Source organism: Tenebrio molitor, chromosome 6 (genome assembly GCF_963966145.1).
Source record: "Tenebrio molitor chromosome 6, icTenMoli1.1, whole genome shotgun sequence".
Lineage (NCBI taxonomy): Eukaryota > Metazoa > Arthropoda > Insecta > Coleoptera > Tenebrionidae > Tenebrio > Tenebrio molitor.
Window position 1 is genome coordinate 4,328,546 of NC_091051.1, and position 19,043 is coordinate 4,347,588.

The 19,043-nt window shown below is 42.9% G+C and overlaps 1 protein-coding gene across 12 annotated transcripts in view; it reads right to left on the reverse strand.

The window, feature by feature from the left end:
- Positions 1-19,043, reverse strand: part of Prosap (prosap) — a 41,920-nt gene that overhangs the window by 4,585 nt on the left and 18,292 nt on the right. For 3 of the 12 annotated variants that reach the window (XM_069051241.1, XM_069051234.1, XM_069051236.1), the window contains exons 2-8: positions 9,268-9,366; positions 5,489-5,658; positions 5,241-5,258; positions 3,220-3,345; positions 2,979-3,159; positions 2,345-2,926; positions 132-344 (exon numbers count right to left, since the gene is read on the reverse strand). In XM_069051241.1, coding sequence (XP_068907342.1) covers positions 132-344; positions 2,345-2,926; positions 2,979-3,159; positions 3,220-3,345; positions 5,241-5,258; positions 5,489-5,638 — 1,270 coding nt within the window. In that variant the 5' untranslated portion in view covers positions 5,639-5,658; positions 9,268-9,366. Of the gene's footprint in view, positions 1-131; positions 345-2,344; positions 2,927-2,978; positions 3,160-3,219; positions 3,346-5,240; positions 5,259-5,391; positions 5,411-5,488; positions 5,659-7,124; positions 7,344-9,267; positions 9,367-14,032; positions 14,052-15,572; positions 15,731-19,043 lie in introns of those variants that run through there. The other 9 variants (XM_069051242.1, XM_069051240.1, XM_069051235.1 and 6 more) reach the window with 8 other exon arrangements.

Genomic DNA, 19,043 nt, shown 5'->3' on the forward strand with positions numbered 1-19,043 from the left:
GTTCGAAAACTAATGCACACTGACCATGCATATAAGAAGCTGATTAGTAAAGGGGCGGATCGCGACCGAAGGTCCCCGCTTGGGGGGCGGTTCGGTCGGGGTCCGCTTCACGGAAACAGACTGTGGAATACCTGTGATGATGCTGGCAGTGTCAGTTTCGTGGCCGGGTGGCGCACTGCTGCTATCGCTCAGACTCGAGCTGGCCGAGCTGAAAGGGGCCGAGGAGCGGTCGCTGGGACAGGGACTTGGAGGTAGGGCTAAGGTGGTCATGGATGGGGCTCTGTGCAGCCATCCTATGGCGGACCTACGCTTCGGATTATAGCTGGGTGGGCCGCGGTACGGGACTGAAATATTAACGCTAAATATCTAGAAAGTGCTCAGAATCTAATTAAATCGCTAATACGTCAGTCACATGGTTGCACGTCTACACAACAGATTTACCTCGAAATCTACGAGGGACTCCGGCTCATAAAGAAAGCTCACGGAAAAATGACGGTCATGGCCGACGTTTTTCACGCCACTTGGCTTCCTTCTCACAACAAAACAATCCCAGAATCACGCAAAAATAGATATTGACAAACGTTAACATTTTGACACAGTTCTCTTATGTCGCGAGCAAAAAATTCTGGTCGTTAATGTCACTTCAAAGTTTGGTTAGATTGTCACAAATTTAAAAAAAATCCCTGCCTGATTATGCTCATGTCAACAAAGTGTCAAGAAAATGAGAAAAAAATGACAACCAAGGTCATGATGATAGGTTATGATATTTACGACCGTTTTACAATGGAGCATTTCTCATTGTGTCAAAGCATGATTTTGACGACCAGTTTTTTTTTTTCTCGCGACAGTAAGATCATCTAAAAACTTGCAAAAAGACAAACTGTCAAGATATGTGATTCTGAGTGTCATAGCCACAACAGTTGTACAGGCCGTTCCAAAATATGAGAAGCTCTCTTTTTTCAAAATCAAAAATCCAGCAACACTGCATTCTACCTTGAAAATACAGGATGATCAACAATGACTGAGTCTGTTGGCAATGAAACAATTGAAAAGTACTGGTGTTCTTTGTCTCGTAATTCGCACTGACTGAATTTTTTAACTTGAGACGACATTTAAAACATTTTTGGTTATGTTTATGTTATTACAAAAATGAACCTTTGATGGTAAATTTCAAATTTGCCAAATTTCATTGTTACCAACAGACTCAGTCATTCTTGATCACACCGTACAACCGACAACGTTGCCAACTTTTGTTTTTAGTGTATCTGGTATCTGCAAGTGTCAGAAAAAAGTGTGGTTATGAAAAAAAACTGTTGACAGTCGTTTTGATCGTAGTTCATCGTGTTTTTTATTCTCATTTTATTATTTCACTCAAAAGGTATGATATGGTAGTTCTGACCTTTTTGTACATAATAATTATTTTGTGTTGCGTAAATAATCTTAACAATTCAATGTCAAATTTTCGGAGGAGTTTGGGCCAACCCCAAAAACAGCAAAAGCGTATTTGAAAGAAGTTTTCACACACTGAACAGCATGCATAGAACGCAAACTATGCTTCCGCCATCTTCACTGACTAATAAGAAGTGTCTCCTCTGAGCTTTGGAACACTCTGTACAATATTTTAGAACACGGAAGCAAATTAGAACAGTAGCGAAAAGATAATTAACTAAGGGGAATTACGAAAAATGGAAAACACTACACAGAAAAAGGTGATCTTACTAATACAAAACAACCGCGGGTTTACCAGATGCCACCTCGTATTTAAAGAACTACTGGGTTAGTGGATTTCATTCAAAAATAAATCATCGAAGGAAGGAGGACGAAAAACATTCCGTACCAAACTCAAACAAAAAATTTTGGAGTTTTTATTGGATGTGGTGAAATTGATTGTTATTAAGTAGATTAGCGAGAAAGCAAACACAATGGAATTTGGCAAGTAATGTGACATCGATAAATCAATCAAATATTTTACTGGATAAAGCGAAAAAACATCGTCGGAATTTCACTTTTTTTAAAAATATTTCTAGACGAGCAACTGCATTTTTTTTTTGGTTTTGTCTTAGAAACTTCACCTGCACATTTATTACTCACTAGTTGCTTCTGTAAAATGATTAAGGTCTAAGTTAGTTAAAAATGGAGCCGTTTCAAAAACAGTACATGCAGAAAAAATCAAAATGTTCCAGTATGATTTTTCAAAATGTTTCGTTTTTTGCTTTGACTTTTTGACGCCACGAACCGAGTCAATCATACTGTGTTAACGAGTCGAAGAGATCGAGGAACGATTACAAAACGTGCACAAGATGCAACCATGCAACACGTATCGGCGGACTTGAAACCAACTCACCGACATCCTCCTGCCTGTAATTCTGGATAATCTCGGCCAGTTCCATGTTCCCCGCGATGACCGCGACTTGACACGGCGTCTGGTTGGCGTAGTTCAAAGCCTGCCTGTCGGCCCCCCTGAAGAGCAACTGCCTGGCGCAGGACTCCTGCCCGTTAACCGCGCACACGTGCAAGGGAGTGTTCCCCGAGGCGTTCCGCGCGTTCATGTCGGCCCCGTAGAAGAGCAGGTGCTCCAGGTGCTGCATCATCCCCGTTTTGCATGCCTGGTGCACCTCCTGCCAGCCTTGCAAGTCTTGAGCGCCGGTGGTGGCGTGATCGTGGAGGAGAGTCTCGGTGAACTGGGGGTCGGCGTTGTGCGTGACGGTGTGATAGAGCGGCGTCAACCCCTTGCCGTCCTTGTAGTTGGGCGAGGCCCCCAGCTCCAGCAGCGTCCTCATCGCTTCGAGACTCTTGTGTTCCACGGAACGGTGCATCGCGGTGGAGCCGTCTTTGGTGCGGTAGTCCAAGAGGGCGCCGCCGTTCACCAGCGCGATCAGCACTTTCGAGGGTCGCTTAATGCCGGTCGCGATCGTCAAGGGAGTCTCTGGAAGCGGGAGGTGAGATGGCGCGAGGTGAGAAAGACGCGAAAGACGTACCACCTGAATCTTGGCAGTGGAAGTTCGGGTCGAGTCCTTTCGAGCACATCTTCGTTATCTTCTCCACCTGGCCGTTGTGCACGTAGTCGAGGAACCGGCGCAGGTTGGCACGAGTGTGCAAGCTCTTCAGCTGCTTCTCGTCCAAGGATATCATCTTGTAGACGCGCCTTTTGTACTTGAGCTGGAACAAATCGCTGTTGAGGGAAGTGTCCCGGAGGACATTTCGGGACGCGGCGCTCACCTCGAGGTATCCGACTGGACCGTTGAAAGGATAGTCGCCCAGTCGGCGCTCCTCGTCCAGAAACTTCCCGGCCTTGCCGTTCTCCGGAGGGCAAAACAGTCCATAATTGAAGCTTTCTTTCAGTTCCTGCAACCACACCGGATCCGATTAAGAGGCGCCCTCGACGCAGCACATGCAAGTGCAAAAGGTTATAATAATGAGATGCATTAGAACAGCGGATCGTGAAAATTTCACGTTTCGGTACTAGCCAGGCTCCAAGGGTACAGGGGCGGCGGACTCGTGTCATTTATAATTATTGCCATTAAATTCAGCCTTCAATAATTGGTTATTGCACGAACGCACGTCCATGAGTTTTACCAGACGCCCACACGCTCCGGCGGGACGAAGAATATTAATTATTGCGGACCGTGCAATTAAGTCGAGGAGGGGTACGAGTCGTATTTCACGACGTGGATCCCCGGTGATCTAGGCGGACGGTGTTGCCACACTGGCCGGCGAAAAATTACCACCACCTCTCTAGTGGCTTCCACGAGACAGGTGTTGGCGTTTTTGACAGGGGGCCCGCAAACCGACCCGATCTAACGCTCATTTTTTCGGTTTGGGTGCGGGTATCCTTGGAATATCGCAACAAAACACAATAACCTTCACAGTCTGGGGTTTTGATAAACAACATTAATAAATTATTATTGCTAGTACGGCAACTACCATGTTCTCGTACGATTATCTGTGTTATTGGCATCGTCGATACGTTAAATTTATTGTAAATGGTGAGGGCACGTACTGAAAATAATAATATTAATAGAACAATCGGTCTGGTTGGTACCACAATAAAAAAATGATTTACGACCGGTGGTGGTACCAAGATCTAGTAGTACTACTACAAAATAATTATTGCCTTGACCGAGGCTCAGATGGAATGTGTGTTATCTTTTTATGTCACCGAGTATTATGCTCTTATCAGTCGATCTGCAGTCACTGCAAGTGTCCGATCTGATTTGTATAAATCGGATCGATTGTTTGATTTATCAGAGTCTATTCTGGGATGTCTTCAAGTGATCTCGAGGCACCCACGAAAATGAAATGTGTATTACGTTACTACGTTACGTTTACGTTTTAATCGCGATTGTACATTTCAAATCGAAACGAAATATCGGAGTGACTATGTTTACACAGCTTTTCCAACTGTTTAATGTCTTTCTTAAGTTCAAGTTCCGTGTCTTGAATAATTAATGTCGACAACACTGACATTTAACATAATCGGATAACTCATCTGTGAAAATCGGAAACATGGAGTCGGTCGAACGTAAAAAAATGTTATCTTATAATCCCGTACTTATCGGAAATAGCTATTGTAAATTAGGATTATTCGAATGATATAATCGATGGTATGTCGAAGATTCGTGGTATTTTCGGCAACATTTCGAGCATAAATCGATAAGAAAGAACGTGTCCGTCCAGATGTTCGTCGACAGATACAGCATTTTTTTGGACTGATGCAACGCGTGACAATTCGTCGTTCTGGTCGGTGTAGCGTAGAGGGCGCCAGTCGTGGACGGACACGCGAATTAATCGGCCGATTAAAAACCCATTCATCGGTTTGCATTAATGAAAGATGCAAATTAGGGAGGATGCGGTCGACGAGATTCGGAAAGTCCGGCGTTGACGTCATCGCGAGCCTCCCCCCGGACCCGGGCGCAAAAACCCGCCGCGCGTTGTCGAGGATTCCTCTTGGGGTCAGCGGTCATCTAGCCGCGAGGGTCGGCGGTTCACGTCAGTGGCGTAGAGTTCGCAGGTGTGCTGCGGCACGCAACGAAATAATGCGTTACGCAAACGGTCGACCCGTGAAAGTAAATACCTCGACGAAAAAGCGGACGGAGCTCGTCGTCGTAATTTTTTTCTTTGGCGAAGCGCAAGCATCGGTGCACTCATCATTCCGGATTCCCGGGTTAGGGACATGCAACTGACCACCATGCATTAGTAGGGGTGAGAAATGAAAAACGGGCCAATCAAAAATTACCTACCCGATACCAAGTGGCCACCTGGGAGCAGCGCCACCGGAAAAACAAACGTTTAAAAAAACAGAACTCATCGGAGAGGGTTGAGGGTCGAGTCGGTGACAACTCGACCGTCAACTCTTGGAAAATAAACAAACGTGTCTCGGAAAAAACCTACACAGAGTTACAGTTTACTGGACAAGCAGTGCACTTTTGTCAAAGTTTGTCTGTGATTTGTTCGTCTGTGGTACTAGAGTGATCGGGGGCGGGAGTACCTTGGGCAACGCGGCCAGACATTGCTGCTTGACGTCCCACACGAGTTGGTCCCGAGGAAACTGGAGGCACTTCTGCACGTTGAGTTCCGGAACGTGGATCCTGACCAGAAGGTAGCCCTCGTCGGGGCCTCGTTCGCCCTCCTCCTCCATCCTGGCCTAGATGTTCACATCTGCAAAAAAAAAAAACACGACACGTCAGTAGTACCATCCCAATCCGATGCTCTTCGAAGAAGCAGTACCACGAGAGATGTGCTGCCACAACCCCTACTCCGAGATGCCCGGGTACTTTTTGTGGCGGTACCACCATCGAGCCGGCTCTTTTTCGCGATTTGATCCAAAATGTAAGACGAATCGCTCTAGATAGACGAGACCAGTACACTTCGAAGGTTATCTGTGTGGGACGTATGGTTTAGAAAGTGGGAAACACACGTAACACCACGCGGCGTGTAACTGAATCGTTGATAAAAATTTTCGCACAATAAAACAAAACCGAACAAAATAGCTCGTTGTACTAGTTTTCACGCAAAATATGCACGACTAATCGAATAAATGAAATCTAATTAGCATAGCAGTTGCTCGACGTTCGCTATTTGTGGTACTTTAATCCGTACAAATTTCTACAATAAACTAGAATAAACTTGCGCAAATACATATCTAATGGTATTTATTGTAATCCACTTTGGTTTTCAGTTCTGAAAAGTGAGTTGCGTAAAACAGATCATTACGATGGAACAATAGTGTTACGTATCTCAGTGCCAAATTCTTATCTCTAGAAACAATAAAAAATACGTTTAACATGATAGATGATGCTATCTGGAATAGGATTCACATTGGCACGTAGTACGACATTCTTGGACAATCTGAGTAAACAAATAAACAAATAGAATTGGTACCGAAACTGGTGCTTGTGTCACCCCAATTCTCACGGAAGATGCCACAATCTGATTAATTTCAGCTAATGGTAGCGCTAATGGATCATGTTACACAAGTTCGATTCCTTTCTTTGGTCCAGATGTTCAAAAGGAACTAATTTGCCAAGCGATATTATTTTCCTGAGGATAGCGATCAGACGCAATTAAATTGTTTTTTTATTTCCAATTTAATAGTGACGGATTAACAGATAAAAGGCACTCAGAAGCGAGCCCGGGTATCTCAACAAATGAAAGATTCGTTGAACCGAAGTGCAAAATTGGAAAACATTGTAATAAAAATGTTTTCTTGACCGTTTAATCCCGATAAAAAAGATTCCGCTGCTGAAAATGTGTGTGTCGTAGAAGAAAGAGGTGGAGATGAGAGTTTGGAGAAGAAAATTTTGTGTGGCCTTGAGGTTCGGATCTCGAGAGAATGTTTAATCATGAAGTTGGTGTTTTTGTAAATGGAGTTAAAGCGGGAAGGCAGAATAGAGGAAAGGTTTGAAAAAATTGAACGCGGAATATCTGACTTAACAGTATCGCCGAAGAGCAAACAAGAATTAATAAGCAAAGAGAAAGCAAAAAGTTAATCTAAAATTCCGAATCGAACGCGAATATTTGACTTTCGACGGGGCGGGCACCATCAGGAACATGATGAAAAAGCGGCGAAGCGTTAACCTCTCTCGTTAGAAGAGCCGAGAATAGCAACTAATTTAAAGACATACCTATGTATATCTGCGCAATCCCCGAAGGACGTATTAGCAGTCGTTATCCAACGCAAAGAACAATAAAGATCGCAGAATTTACGTTCATCAGATGGTTGCAGCAAGGTTTAGGTCACCTCACACTTGACCTAGCACTAGGAGCGTCGCTTTTCTGTTTATTGCACACTTTTGCGAATGAAACACCACCAAGAACGTCGAGAACGCGACTGATAAGTTTTTCAAATATGACAACAGTTTTTTCACGATAAGACGTCTTATCGGCATCTCGGGAAAAAGATTAGATGGGAGGTTTACGACGAGGTGACCAATAACAACTGGAAAACGGCAAGGAAGTGCTCTGTCAATATTTGGCAGCCTTGGAGGCGATGGTGAGAGCGATAAGAAAAGCATTGGGAAGTGTTTTAATTCCTTGGAAGTGTGAAAAATACTCGTGACAAATCCCAAAGGTGTTCGTTGCTCGTCATAACAACTCCCCCAAATGTTCACTCAATTTGTAACAATAACAGCATTGATGAGATACTCCAGATAACATCGACTACCTCATTCCTGCACCAATGGGTTGCGAGAAAAAACTGTGATGTCACCGGCGGTGAGGGAAAACAATATCGCGCCAAACTGGTATTTCGTCATTTGTATTTTAATCAGTCAAGGTAAAATAATGAAGGAAACTCGAGGAATTGTTAGGTTTGGAAGCGTTCACGTGGCAACCTTGCCGCCTAATCGAAATTTTTGAAAACGCTTATCAGTCCAGTCCTGAGTGGTCGCCTCGACTTGTTTGTGAAAAAAATGTACGATCAAAGGTCGAAACTTCAGTCGTAATTGGAGTTGGGTCGCGTTTCGGCCTCCAAAAGTGAGTTTGCGGCTCGATGTCATTACGGGTGCGGGGAGGGCGGAAGGCCGGAACCGGACACACCACTTAACACCCACCCGAACTAATCTGTGATCCTTAATTAATTCTCATCCAACTTGTTCGTGCAATCCGCCGGTGGGACCGCTCGCAAGGCTTAATCATCCGTAATGGGCTCGAACCGCACGCAGAGCGTTTAAAAAGGAGCCCCCACGGTCGGTGCTAAAATAGCGGACCCGACTTGGCCCCGGACGCTTCTCGCCACGTGTGATCCATTTCTGGTATGTACCACCTGGTAATTGGTGCTAAATCGAGTAACGGACGTCTCCGAAAGGCCCCATTGTCCGTTTGGCACTCACCTCCGGAATTCCTCGGCGTTGTTTGCTCGGTTTTTGTGTCCGGCGCTTGGTCGTCGAGATCTCGCAAGTGCGAACGGACCGGTACCGTTATCTCTTGGTACTAGACTCCGGTTACTACAAAATTGATTTATCTGACACCGCGTCCACCGGTCACGACCGATCCCGTAATCCAGCCGGACCGCATCGCCGATCAATCCCCCCGGTGGATTTTCTTCGGCCGGGGCAGTCGCCGTCGCGAAACCGAAAGTCGTCGGAGGCGGCTATCTCGCGGAGGTACCGAAAGTGAAGAGGTCGGGTCAGGTGAGGAGATTCGTTTTTTACCACGAAACAATGCCGTCGTGCTCGTCGTTTCTCATGAGCAGACAGGCGACGACCCCGCTCCGGGCGGGTTTCGTCGTTCCAGAGCCGTGAACCCGGAGAGGCTCCCCGGGTTTATGGCGCGTCCATAAAACTACGTAAAACTCCGGGTCGTTACGACCGTCTTAGGATTAACGAGAGGAATTATCGCGGCGAGGATTTGTATCTTGTCTTGTCGCAATCTCGGCGCCAGGTGAGACTCCCAACAATGGAAACAATCGATGATCGATTCGAGTACCCCGGAACCACCGCGTGGTCTCACAAAGTCCAAATTTTCTCGCGGCATTCCGAATCCGCGACTCCACGCGAATTCGATCGGACCCAGCTCTGGACGAAGTGACGACACCGAAAACTTGTAACGATCCCGCCCCTTTCTCCACCTTACGGTTTCGGTATTGTTTGGCGCTCGTCCCAGACGCAAAACGAATTAAAAATTTGCATCGGAATTGGGTTCTGCAAGTTGGCCGGAGGCGGCGGCCGCTTTTCGACGAATCCGTCCGCCGCTCTCGACTCTAATTTCGTGGAAGACTTTGTCGGAAACGGAAAAAATCGTATGATTTATCGATGCGGGGGTACTCACGTCTACAGTCGAATTACTTCTGTCTCGAATGGTCGGAACGGTTCGCAGTTTGCAGCCATTAGAGCGGTTTCAAGTTACGAAATGCGACCTGGCCTCTGCCTGAAAAATACAACAAAAGAGTGTCACTTGTGAAACGAATTAATCGAGTGTCGACGGCGGTTAATGATTTGTGCAAACAGGTACCGCTCAGTTTGGGTACTTGAAAGTCGCACATGTAACGATAACAAGCACCGGAGTCGCCTCGAGTGACTTCGAAGGTGTTGCCGCATCTCGACGGAGCGGAACACCAAATCCCCACGATTTATGGTTCGTGGGGGAGTCACCGGCACTGGCCGCTAACCTCCAATAGCGTTCCCCTCAAAGTCACTTCAAGAGACTCTACGAGAACAATGTAAACAATAGTGTAACGCTGCAACACTCTGTATCAGATAGTGTTATTGTCGATCAAAGAGAGAATTATCATACTTTAATTGGCTCGTATCAGCAACCTTAAAAGCGTTTTTTTTAAGTGTTTGTTTATACTGTCACGCTCTTGTTCACGGAATGTATTATTTATTATTATTTTTACTTTTGTTACTTGCATTTTATTATTATCTTTTATTCTCCTGCAACAACCGTAACCGGTTAATTGAGTTATAATTTGCGGGATAAGTTCCACATCTCGGCCGCAGCTGAAGAAACAAAAGCCAATTACTCCACTAATAGAAAATTACTGAAACAAAACAGAATCGCGAAGTTCACGTGACAGGAAGACTGTCGTCATCGTGGCTACGAGTCGAATAATTCTTGTTAGGCAAACTTAGCGTCCTATTGTCGTTCAATTCGCGTTATTGTGCCGAAGAGCCACTTTTGATTGTTTGACCTTCACTCTATGCCGTGATGCGTGCGAGTGGTGTCTTAGCTAGATTCGGCGTGAAAAGTGATAGTTTTAGTTTGTCGCGAGGATCCGAATCTGTGGTGTTCCAGTATTGACCCTAAAAAAAGTGGGGCAGTGAACTCTGCATTGGCACCAGACCAAAACCCTCCCCTTTGGCGTTATCGAGTCCTGGTGGAGGGCATCTTCTCGAACAATTAAAGCGTCCCATCGCCTTGTTCCAGTGCTCTGGATTAGCGAGTAGCGTAAACAAACTGGCTCGGATTGTTGTTGTTTCCTGGTGGTGCGAGAAAGAGAGAGGCAGCTGGAGCGAAGAGAAAGACGCGGAAAAAACAGAGGCGAGGAGGTTGTTGCCTGGCAACGAGTCAGACGCCGTCTGATCAATAACAGGAGAGGCGAGAGCGTTGCCAACAAAACACGCATTCCCATTGAATTATTACTTTTGGCGGATGCGCCAGGAGAAGGTGCCCCTTTCGGCAGGGCCGGCCGCAGGTTCAAACACCTCTAGTCGCGGAACCGTTGCTCATTCAAAGCCGATTCGTTCCGGAGGCCGTAGGCAAAAAGCCACCAACATCCGGCACTAATCAGGCTGACGGTATACACAATTTGCGGTCTGCTCTTCGGGAGGTTTCGATCGCGGTGCCATCGATCGATCGCGACGATGCACAATTACGCATCCTCCGCGCTTTCCTTTCCGCCCCGTTGGAAAATAATTTATCCCCCAGTTTCGGCCCGCCAGGGTGTAATCCGGTTAGGGTCCATTGGGCAAAATGAACACCTTTCCGCAACGGAGCAGCGATGTTGTGCCGGGAGAATGATTGCATTTCGCCGGAAAATATGCCTTTGTGATGCAATTATCGCGGATTTTTTCCATCCGCGTGATTAGTGTGGCAGCCAAGAGTGCTCTCTATGTTACAAATTTCATCGTAAAATATTATTGGAGAGATCTCGAAAGCTCCGCTTTGAGCCAAATTTAATCGGCGGAAAGTAACGTAGACAAAAGGGCGACGAATGGTTTTTACGTAATAAAGTGCGGGATCTGAAACTGGGAGAATATTCGTCTGTTAAAATTCCAACAGGAGTTGGGTCAAAATTTAAAGAAATGTAATTGTCATCAATCGTAATTAAATTTTTAATGTATTTTAAATCGTAATTAAATTATTAATATGTTTCGTAGAATATAAAATAGCAATGAAACCACAGCGTGATCAACAATGACTGAGTCTGTTGGCAATGAAACAATTGAAAAATGTGTATTGGTGTTTTTCTGTTTCGTAATTGGCATTGACCGGATGTTTTAACTTGACACGACATTAAAAAAAAATAGGTTATGTCGGGTATGTTTATGCTATTACAAAAATGACGGTAAACGTCAAATTCGCCTGTCAACTCTGTCAAAGCTGACAACCGGAAATGCTTTTTGATTACAGTGGTACCAAAACCATTCAAATTTTCATTGTTACCAACAGATTCAGTCGTTCTTGATCACGTTGTAAAATGATCAAGATCTTTAAAATTATACAGAGTGTCCCAAAATTCGCAGAACCGCTTAGCAAGACGTTGTTAAGTAATCATAAAATATCAAGTAAAAATGTTTTAAAAAATCTTTCTTCTTTTTTGTAGAAGATATGGATCTTTTTATTCCATTAAATGAGCAAATATTTCATTTTTGTAACCATGGAAACAAGAGCAATAAAAGCTATGTTGCCATATGTTCTTTGAGGTAAAACCGACATAAAATCACTTCTTGGACAAGCTGTAAATAATAAAATAATATTGCATATATCCACTAATAAAAAATAAATATGAAGTCAAAATCTTTTTTAATATTTAAAATAAATGACATCAAAGCTGCATCTACTAACAAAAGATAAGTTTTGCATTGGTTGTCATTTCGGGTCCGGCCTGTTGGATTTAAACTGCGGATGGTGAAAACATCATAAGTCAAATCTTTTTACGCTTAAGATTTCTATTTTTGATGTTGATAGAATTAATTAACTAAAGAGGAAGATTTATATAGAAAGTTTTAAAACACCTTACAAAATCTACACGCCAGTTCTTAAATGAAAAAAAAAACTGAAATTTGGAACTTTGAGGTTAGGTTAATGAAAACATGAAACTAGAATTTATTGTAAAGCTGTTGATCAAAGCACGACAACGAGAAAATAGTCATTGGGTACGTTTTCAAAATCTAAATAAGATATTTGAGAATTTTGACAAGATTTGACAATTGGGAACTTATTGTTGATCATAACCTTATTTAGTCAAAATCTTAAAAAGATTTATTAATTAAGATCGGTTCGTAATCTTAAGCTGTACTGAGAATTATTATGAATTGTTACGTTTGTGGTTTAAATTTAAAAGGAAAGTTTTAAAAACAAATATTTAAGATTCGTGGACCATGACTTACTTTTATTATTAACTTTAATATTAAGAATTGTTTAAAATTAAATTGAGAAACATAACATTATTTAAGTTAAAAAGAGTTGTAAATTGTGACCTACTCCCATTGTTAAGAATATTTTTGAAGCCGAAAAAATATTACATAATCTGCGAAATTGTCATTGTCACGTTTTTAAGAGCCACGACTCTGTGCTTTAATTTTTAAATCACTCGGAATATTAATAGTACAAATTTGTACAATCAAGGCTATGAAATCGTTCGTACCGAGAGAAAAATTGTCGCCGAGGGCTCTTACGGCCGAGGTAAGACAATCTCGAGGATGTTAAAGGATTTCGCGGCCAAGGTGTACAGAACATTTTCTGTGCAACCGACAATTTGTAATTATAAAATGAGTGACTCCCCAGGAGTTAATAGTTATTTATGTTACAAGTGGTGAAAACGATCCATTGCTTTACGAACGGTAATATGGCGCGAGACGCAGTCGAGCGCTGTATGTGAGTGAGTAAAGCAATGGAGTTTTCACAAGAGTACCATACAATACTTTTTGTGCTGCCTTTTGTAATAAAACATATTTTTGAATCATTAACATAATAAATATTACTTAAACAAAATTATGTTGGTAATCAATTTAGCACTAAATATGTCAAATGTCAATCTGTCAGTGCTCGAATTTCAAATTCAAACGCAACTTTATAGCTTGCAAGGTCACCAACCGAAATTTTTATAAATAAAGCCCCCAAACCTAAAATTAACACATTTTAGCATTTTTTAAATATTTACGAAGCACCTTTTGTTTTATAACATTAGAGACATAATTGTCTTTCAGTAATACTTGATTTGCCACAATTAGTTTATTTTTTCTTGTCTTAGATTTCTTGTTTGTCCATTGCAGCACTAGAGTTTTCTCATTTCCATTGCCGCACGCTAATCGTCCACTTAAAATGCCAATTGCAACTACGGCAGCACAAAAAACATATTATAAACCGTGCAGTGTTTAATTTGATACCTGAAAAATCGAAACGGCAATATGAAAAATGTTACAGTAATTTTAGAGACTGGTGTAACAAGAAGAACGGTTTATGACCTTTACTTTAATGGTCTTCCTTAAGAGCAACGGCCGCGAAATTTGATTTCGCGGCCTGTTTTCGGTACGCGAAGTGCTCATTTCGCGCACGGTTGCACCCAAAAATATTTATTCTAAAAAAATATTAATTTTCTTTTAGAATATGTAACTACTTTACACAGGTCTTGTCTCATAACGACCAAAATTTTCTATTTTTTCTTTGAAACAATGGAGACTTGGATCAACGATTTAACGGGTAGAATTCAAAAATGTCATTTTAAAATTTTCTGGGGAACTACAATTTAGAAAAGGGGACATTTGAGGACATTTTTGTTCGAAACATCAAAATTTTGACGTGACAGTTCTTGAAAAAACACCGAAACGAACACGTTTGACTTTAAATCAAGGGGATTCGATGAACTTACGTAGAAATTTTGTTGTTTTGGGTTCGTTGTTGCTCTGAATGCACTTCGGGACCCTCACACTCACACCCATTCTAAATTAATAAAAGCAATCATCATTAAAACGTCGCTCCCACACCGTACGACCATCACACCCGTGTTACAATTTATTTTGTAAGAAAACAAAGAAAGTGTGCTAATTGACGGTTTTCACCGTGCCATTGTGTGTTATAAAAGCGTGTTTTAACACCGTAGAAATTGTGCATCCTCGCCACGACGAAATTTTCGTTTCGCACTCGTCCTTCCCGTCCCATTAAAATAATAACAGATTTAAAACGCACACTACGCAACGTGCAGAAAACGAAAACTTGGAAAACGGCGACAGGCCAAACAAATCGACCGTTAACACAATATGTGGCTTGAAATTAACACATGCGGCGATGCTATTTGCCGGATAAATATGAGTACTGTCACTTTATTGTTTAACAGCTATTTGTACGGTAGATGCGATCGCGATAAAAATGTAACCGGTGCAAGTTGCAGCGGCGGCGGTTTCGGCCTCAGAGCGAGACTTAAGTCATTAGCTCGGTCAATAGCAGCACTAAAAAATAATAGCGAGCTTATTAGCGGGGACGGTTCGTTATGGGGTATCCCGCATGCTCTGTTATTAAATTTGCCCCCGATTGTTCCGACCCCAAATTAAAAAATAACAACCCCATCAAAAAAAAAAAAATGGAAGAAAAAGTAATCAATTAATTTACAAGCTACTGGTCCTTGCGGACCTAGTCTTGGTCCGTGTTTTAGAAAATTTTGAAGATTTAGATTGTTAAATAAATTTTCCTCACTAGTGAGTTTACTTTCTCCATTTTCCTCACTAGTGATGCAAACGCCTATTTTCCTCACTAAATTGAGTGATAAAAGTATCATTTCCTAATCAAACTCATCAAATTCTTTTGTTCTAGCCTCACTACAAATGATCATCTTTTTGGAAAGTTTCGAGATATTTTTTGAAAATGTTTTCAAAATTTTCAGTTCTAAACCACTTGGCTCGTTGATCCAAATTTTTGTTCGACTGCTCTACATTCCTCGAACGTCAACACAGAAGCTTCTGACGCTTTAGTCGTGCAAAATTTTAAATTCGAGCATTTGTATTTTTTGGAAAATTTCCAAAATTTTCGTCGTCTTCGATTTCAGTTTGAATTGTTTTTTTTTGCGTTAAATTCTCTTGTTTGACCTGGTTTCGTTGGCACAATTGTACCAATTGAAGCGTTCGAAGTCAATTCCGTCAATAATCCTCGCTGAGCTGGCCTGCGTCCCAACGCTTTAGATTTGAAAAATTCCAGAATAACAGGTGAACAACGACTCTCGCTCCCGGACCCAATTTATGGGGTGATAAATAAAAGGTGAACGAGCCTCACTTTGTAATTCCACGGTACATGCTGTGTACACAGATAAAACAACAAGCTCGCGGTTTTAGATCGATAAGACCGGCGATCAACCCTGACCTATTGGGGGTCGTTCACACTACCGGCGATGTCGCAAAAGCCACCCCAAAAATACGTACCGCTAGTGTGCACGATCGTATCCGATTGGTTCGCATTCTTGCATAATCCCTCGACCAACAACTCCACCGAACCGAGTCACTGTCGTTGTCGCGACCAAGACCTGCAATGGCAGCTGTTATGTTGCTGCCATCAGACAATTGGAAAAGACGCAACGCGCACACCCACACGTAGCGAAGGCAACTGCCGGACGGGACCTGCACGGTCTTAGGGGTGGAAAGCCGGGTTGCCGGTTGGGGCGCGTTCGACTGGCCGGTTTTGGGGGATTCCGCCGGAAACGGCAACGGCGCGGGGGCGCAGGCGTCGAGGGCCGCCGCTCAACAGCTGATCCTAGAGGGTCCTGTCGTCGGATCTACTAAATCCGATCGAACGACAAAGAAAAATTGTGGTGCGACGTAGTAGTCCACTTTTAAAAATGGAAACGAGAGCACGGGATACCACGTGTCCTCGTTATAATTTCCATAATTCCTAATTTTATTCAATGAATTCAACAAAGCCGAAACAGTTATGGCTATTTTTAATTCGAGTTTAATCGTTGGATTTTTTTCCCATGGCCAACGAGTTTGGGTAATTCTGTATAATTTTCCTCCCACATTGGGTGATCGGTAGCGGGTTAGGAATCGGTAAAGAGACAAAGAGGAGTTCCCGTCGAGAGAAGCGTTTAAGCCGCAACCTCCAGATCGTAAATTAATAAAGAAACGGATAAAACAATAAGGAACAGCGACAATAAACATATAAATACCTCAGCCGGACGAGATAAAGTTATGGCGCGAATAAGTCGTAAATAAAACCAATTGGCAGTTTCCAATGTGGAGACACCGAAAGCAATCGAAAAGAATTGATGGGATCATTAAACTGGATAAGTGGGAGGTCCAAACAATAGTGTAACGAGGTGCAATTAAGGCCCGATTCAGAAATCGGTTTTCAGTTTTGATCCAAGGTCGCAGCGCTGACAATCTAATTGCGTCGGCATCGACCCGGGATGGGTAAAATATGGGAACGGGGTATGTTGTAATTAGCCTGTTCTTTGCCCCATTCGTTCGCTTCAATTAATTCAATTAAAACGCAATTTGAGAGTGTACACGCGCAACTACACCATTTAAATGTATCATCAATAAGGACGTGATGATAGAGGTGGACTAACGGTGATTTATGTGCGAGACACGCTCTTATGATCTAGGAAGGACTGCGATTGATACACGATAGGACGTGAACGGTCCTGCCGACCAACGGGTCCCACTACGTGTTCATTAGCGACTCACGAGAATTTTTCTTGACACGAGAAGGAAATTTAATGTGCGGCAACCGCGAAGAACAGAAGGGTCAAGTCGGTTACGCAGAAGGAAAGCTTCCAGACGAAGTACGAAAAGGGTTGTGGAGAGTTGATGTTGAAAGACACTGATTCTAGAAGCTGTTTCAAGAATTTATTTATCAAGGAAACATCGTTTAAAGCGTTCAAATGAAGGACGAAAAAGTTGTGAAGATGTTGAAAGATATTGTTTTGAGCAAAGCGAAGAGAAAACTTGATGCAGAGGAAATAGTTCGAGAAGATCAAGGAGACCACGTAGAAAACATCGAGACCAAGGACGAAAAAGATTGTGGAAAGTTGGTGTTAAAAGATTGCCTCTAACAAAGCAACGAGAAAACTTGGTGGGGAAATAGAAGTAACGTAGAACAAGAAAAACTTCATTGGGAAATAGAAGCATGTATTAAAGAACAAAACCGTCAGAATCTAGGAAATCGCATAGAAAGCCTTTAGATACAGGACGAAAAAGATTGCGGAGAGGTAATGTTGAAAGACACTGATTCTACGAAAACAAAAAGAAATCTAGGAACGCAGAGTACTCTTTATCAAGAAATGTTTGCGAAGCAAATGAATGCTAGGAAGGAGATACTTCTGAATTTAAGACAAGCACAATTTTGAGAGTCCACAATCTAGGAAGTGAACTTTATCCTTTTCTGATCAACCATAATCTAGATCTAGAATTAAAAAAAAAAATGACTGGAAGATTTCGTGTTTTTTTGTGTACAAAGCAACAAGTTTCTCGTCTGGTCAGGAATTAAGTCATTTGCGCGCGGAACCAATAGCATGAGACAACATAGTTATTTACGAACCAAGTGCGGGAAGACGATGTTCCCCCATGGGTGCATTTTTTAAAGCACGAGCGACGAAGGAGCGAGTGCCTTTAATTAATGCGCGAATGAGCGGAAGATCTCTTCATGCAAGTGGTTCGTACAATATTTTTTGTACAAAAATTAAATTAAATTTTTTTGTTTTAATACATTAAACATAAACGAACATAAAACCAAGTAGGCAATGACCTTTGGTTATTAGAAACAATTGCTTCACTTGACATTTCAATTTTTGCAATAATTTGTGAATTTTGTAGGAACAATTTTCAACGATTATAAATATTTCCCTAATTTTTTAATGGGGGAAAATCCAGGGAAGTTGTATTTTATGAACTAAATTTTATTATTATCAAGACCGATTTTTTTGAATGCCTTAAAGGGCCAGTGTTTTTTGCAATTTTTATATTCGAGTCGATCGGGAAACACTTGTTACTGAGTGAGCGTTGGATGTTGGAAGCATCGCTTTCAAGGCTATGAGTATAAAAAGATTTTTACAATGTCATCAAAATTTCTTGTGAAATGTAGAAGTGAAAGTTATTCTACTAGATGTGCCGAACTCCTCAAAAACGTGTCACAGAAATCGGAAGACAAGACCTTGCAAAAGGATGCAGGCAATAAAGTTTTTCCTATTCTCCGTGTGGTAAGTTCTTCGGTCAAGTGTTCGTCGAAATGGTAATTCGGTGCCGACTCCACGAAGAGGCTTTCGATCGGCGCCTCTCGACCGCCCCCTCGCTCGCACACCTCGTTAACCGTGGCATTTCCATGGTTACTAAGTGCTCGGCGACGACCATACAAAGATTCGCCTTTCAACTCTTCCGCAAGCTCCTGGTCCGTCATCATAATTGACAATGGCGAGGGGGTGCTCTATCGATTGCCGGAAAAATCGGAAGTTTCCGGGTCGGGTTGCGTGATCGCCGGTAGTAAATCGGTCCCGACGAGAGGTCCTCAGGAAGCGTTCGGTATCTTGTCTCGCACATGCTTTATTAACTTGTTGAGTTGGGTGTGGTCTGCATATTGCATAGTGACCGCCGTTATCGCCGGCTCCGGGCACGGCTCCAAGAAATCGGAATGTGCTTGTCTTGCGCTACCGACGTCGGTTCTCGGTATATGCGAGACGATAAGGCGACGCCGACACTGCACCACCTATCGGGTTCCGACTCCCAGCGATATAAGATGACCGAGTCACACGTTCATGACTCACGGACCCACCGCGGGTTCCGCCGATCCACAAGATACGACAGATCTGAACCCTCGTACTCTTCCGTGGTGTCTCAGCACCAATCACGAAATTGAATCGTTGTAATGGTCAGATGTCGCTGCTGCAATTATTTTTCTCTCGT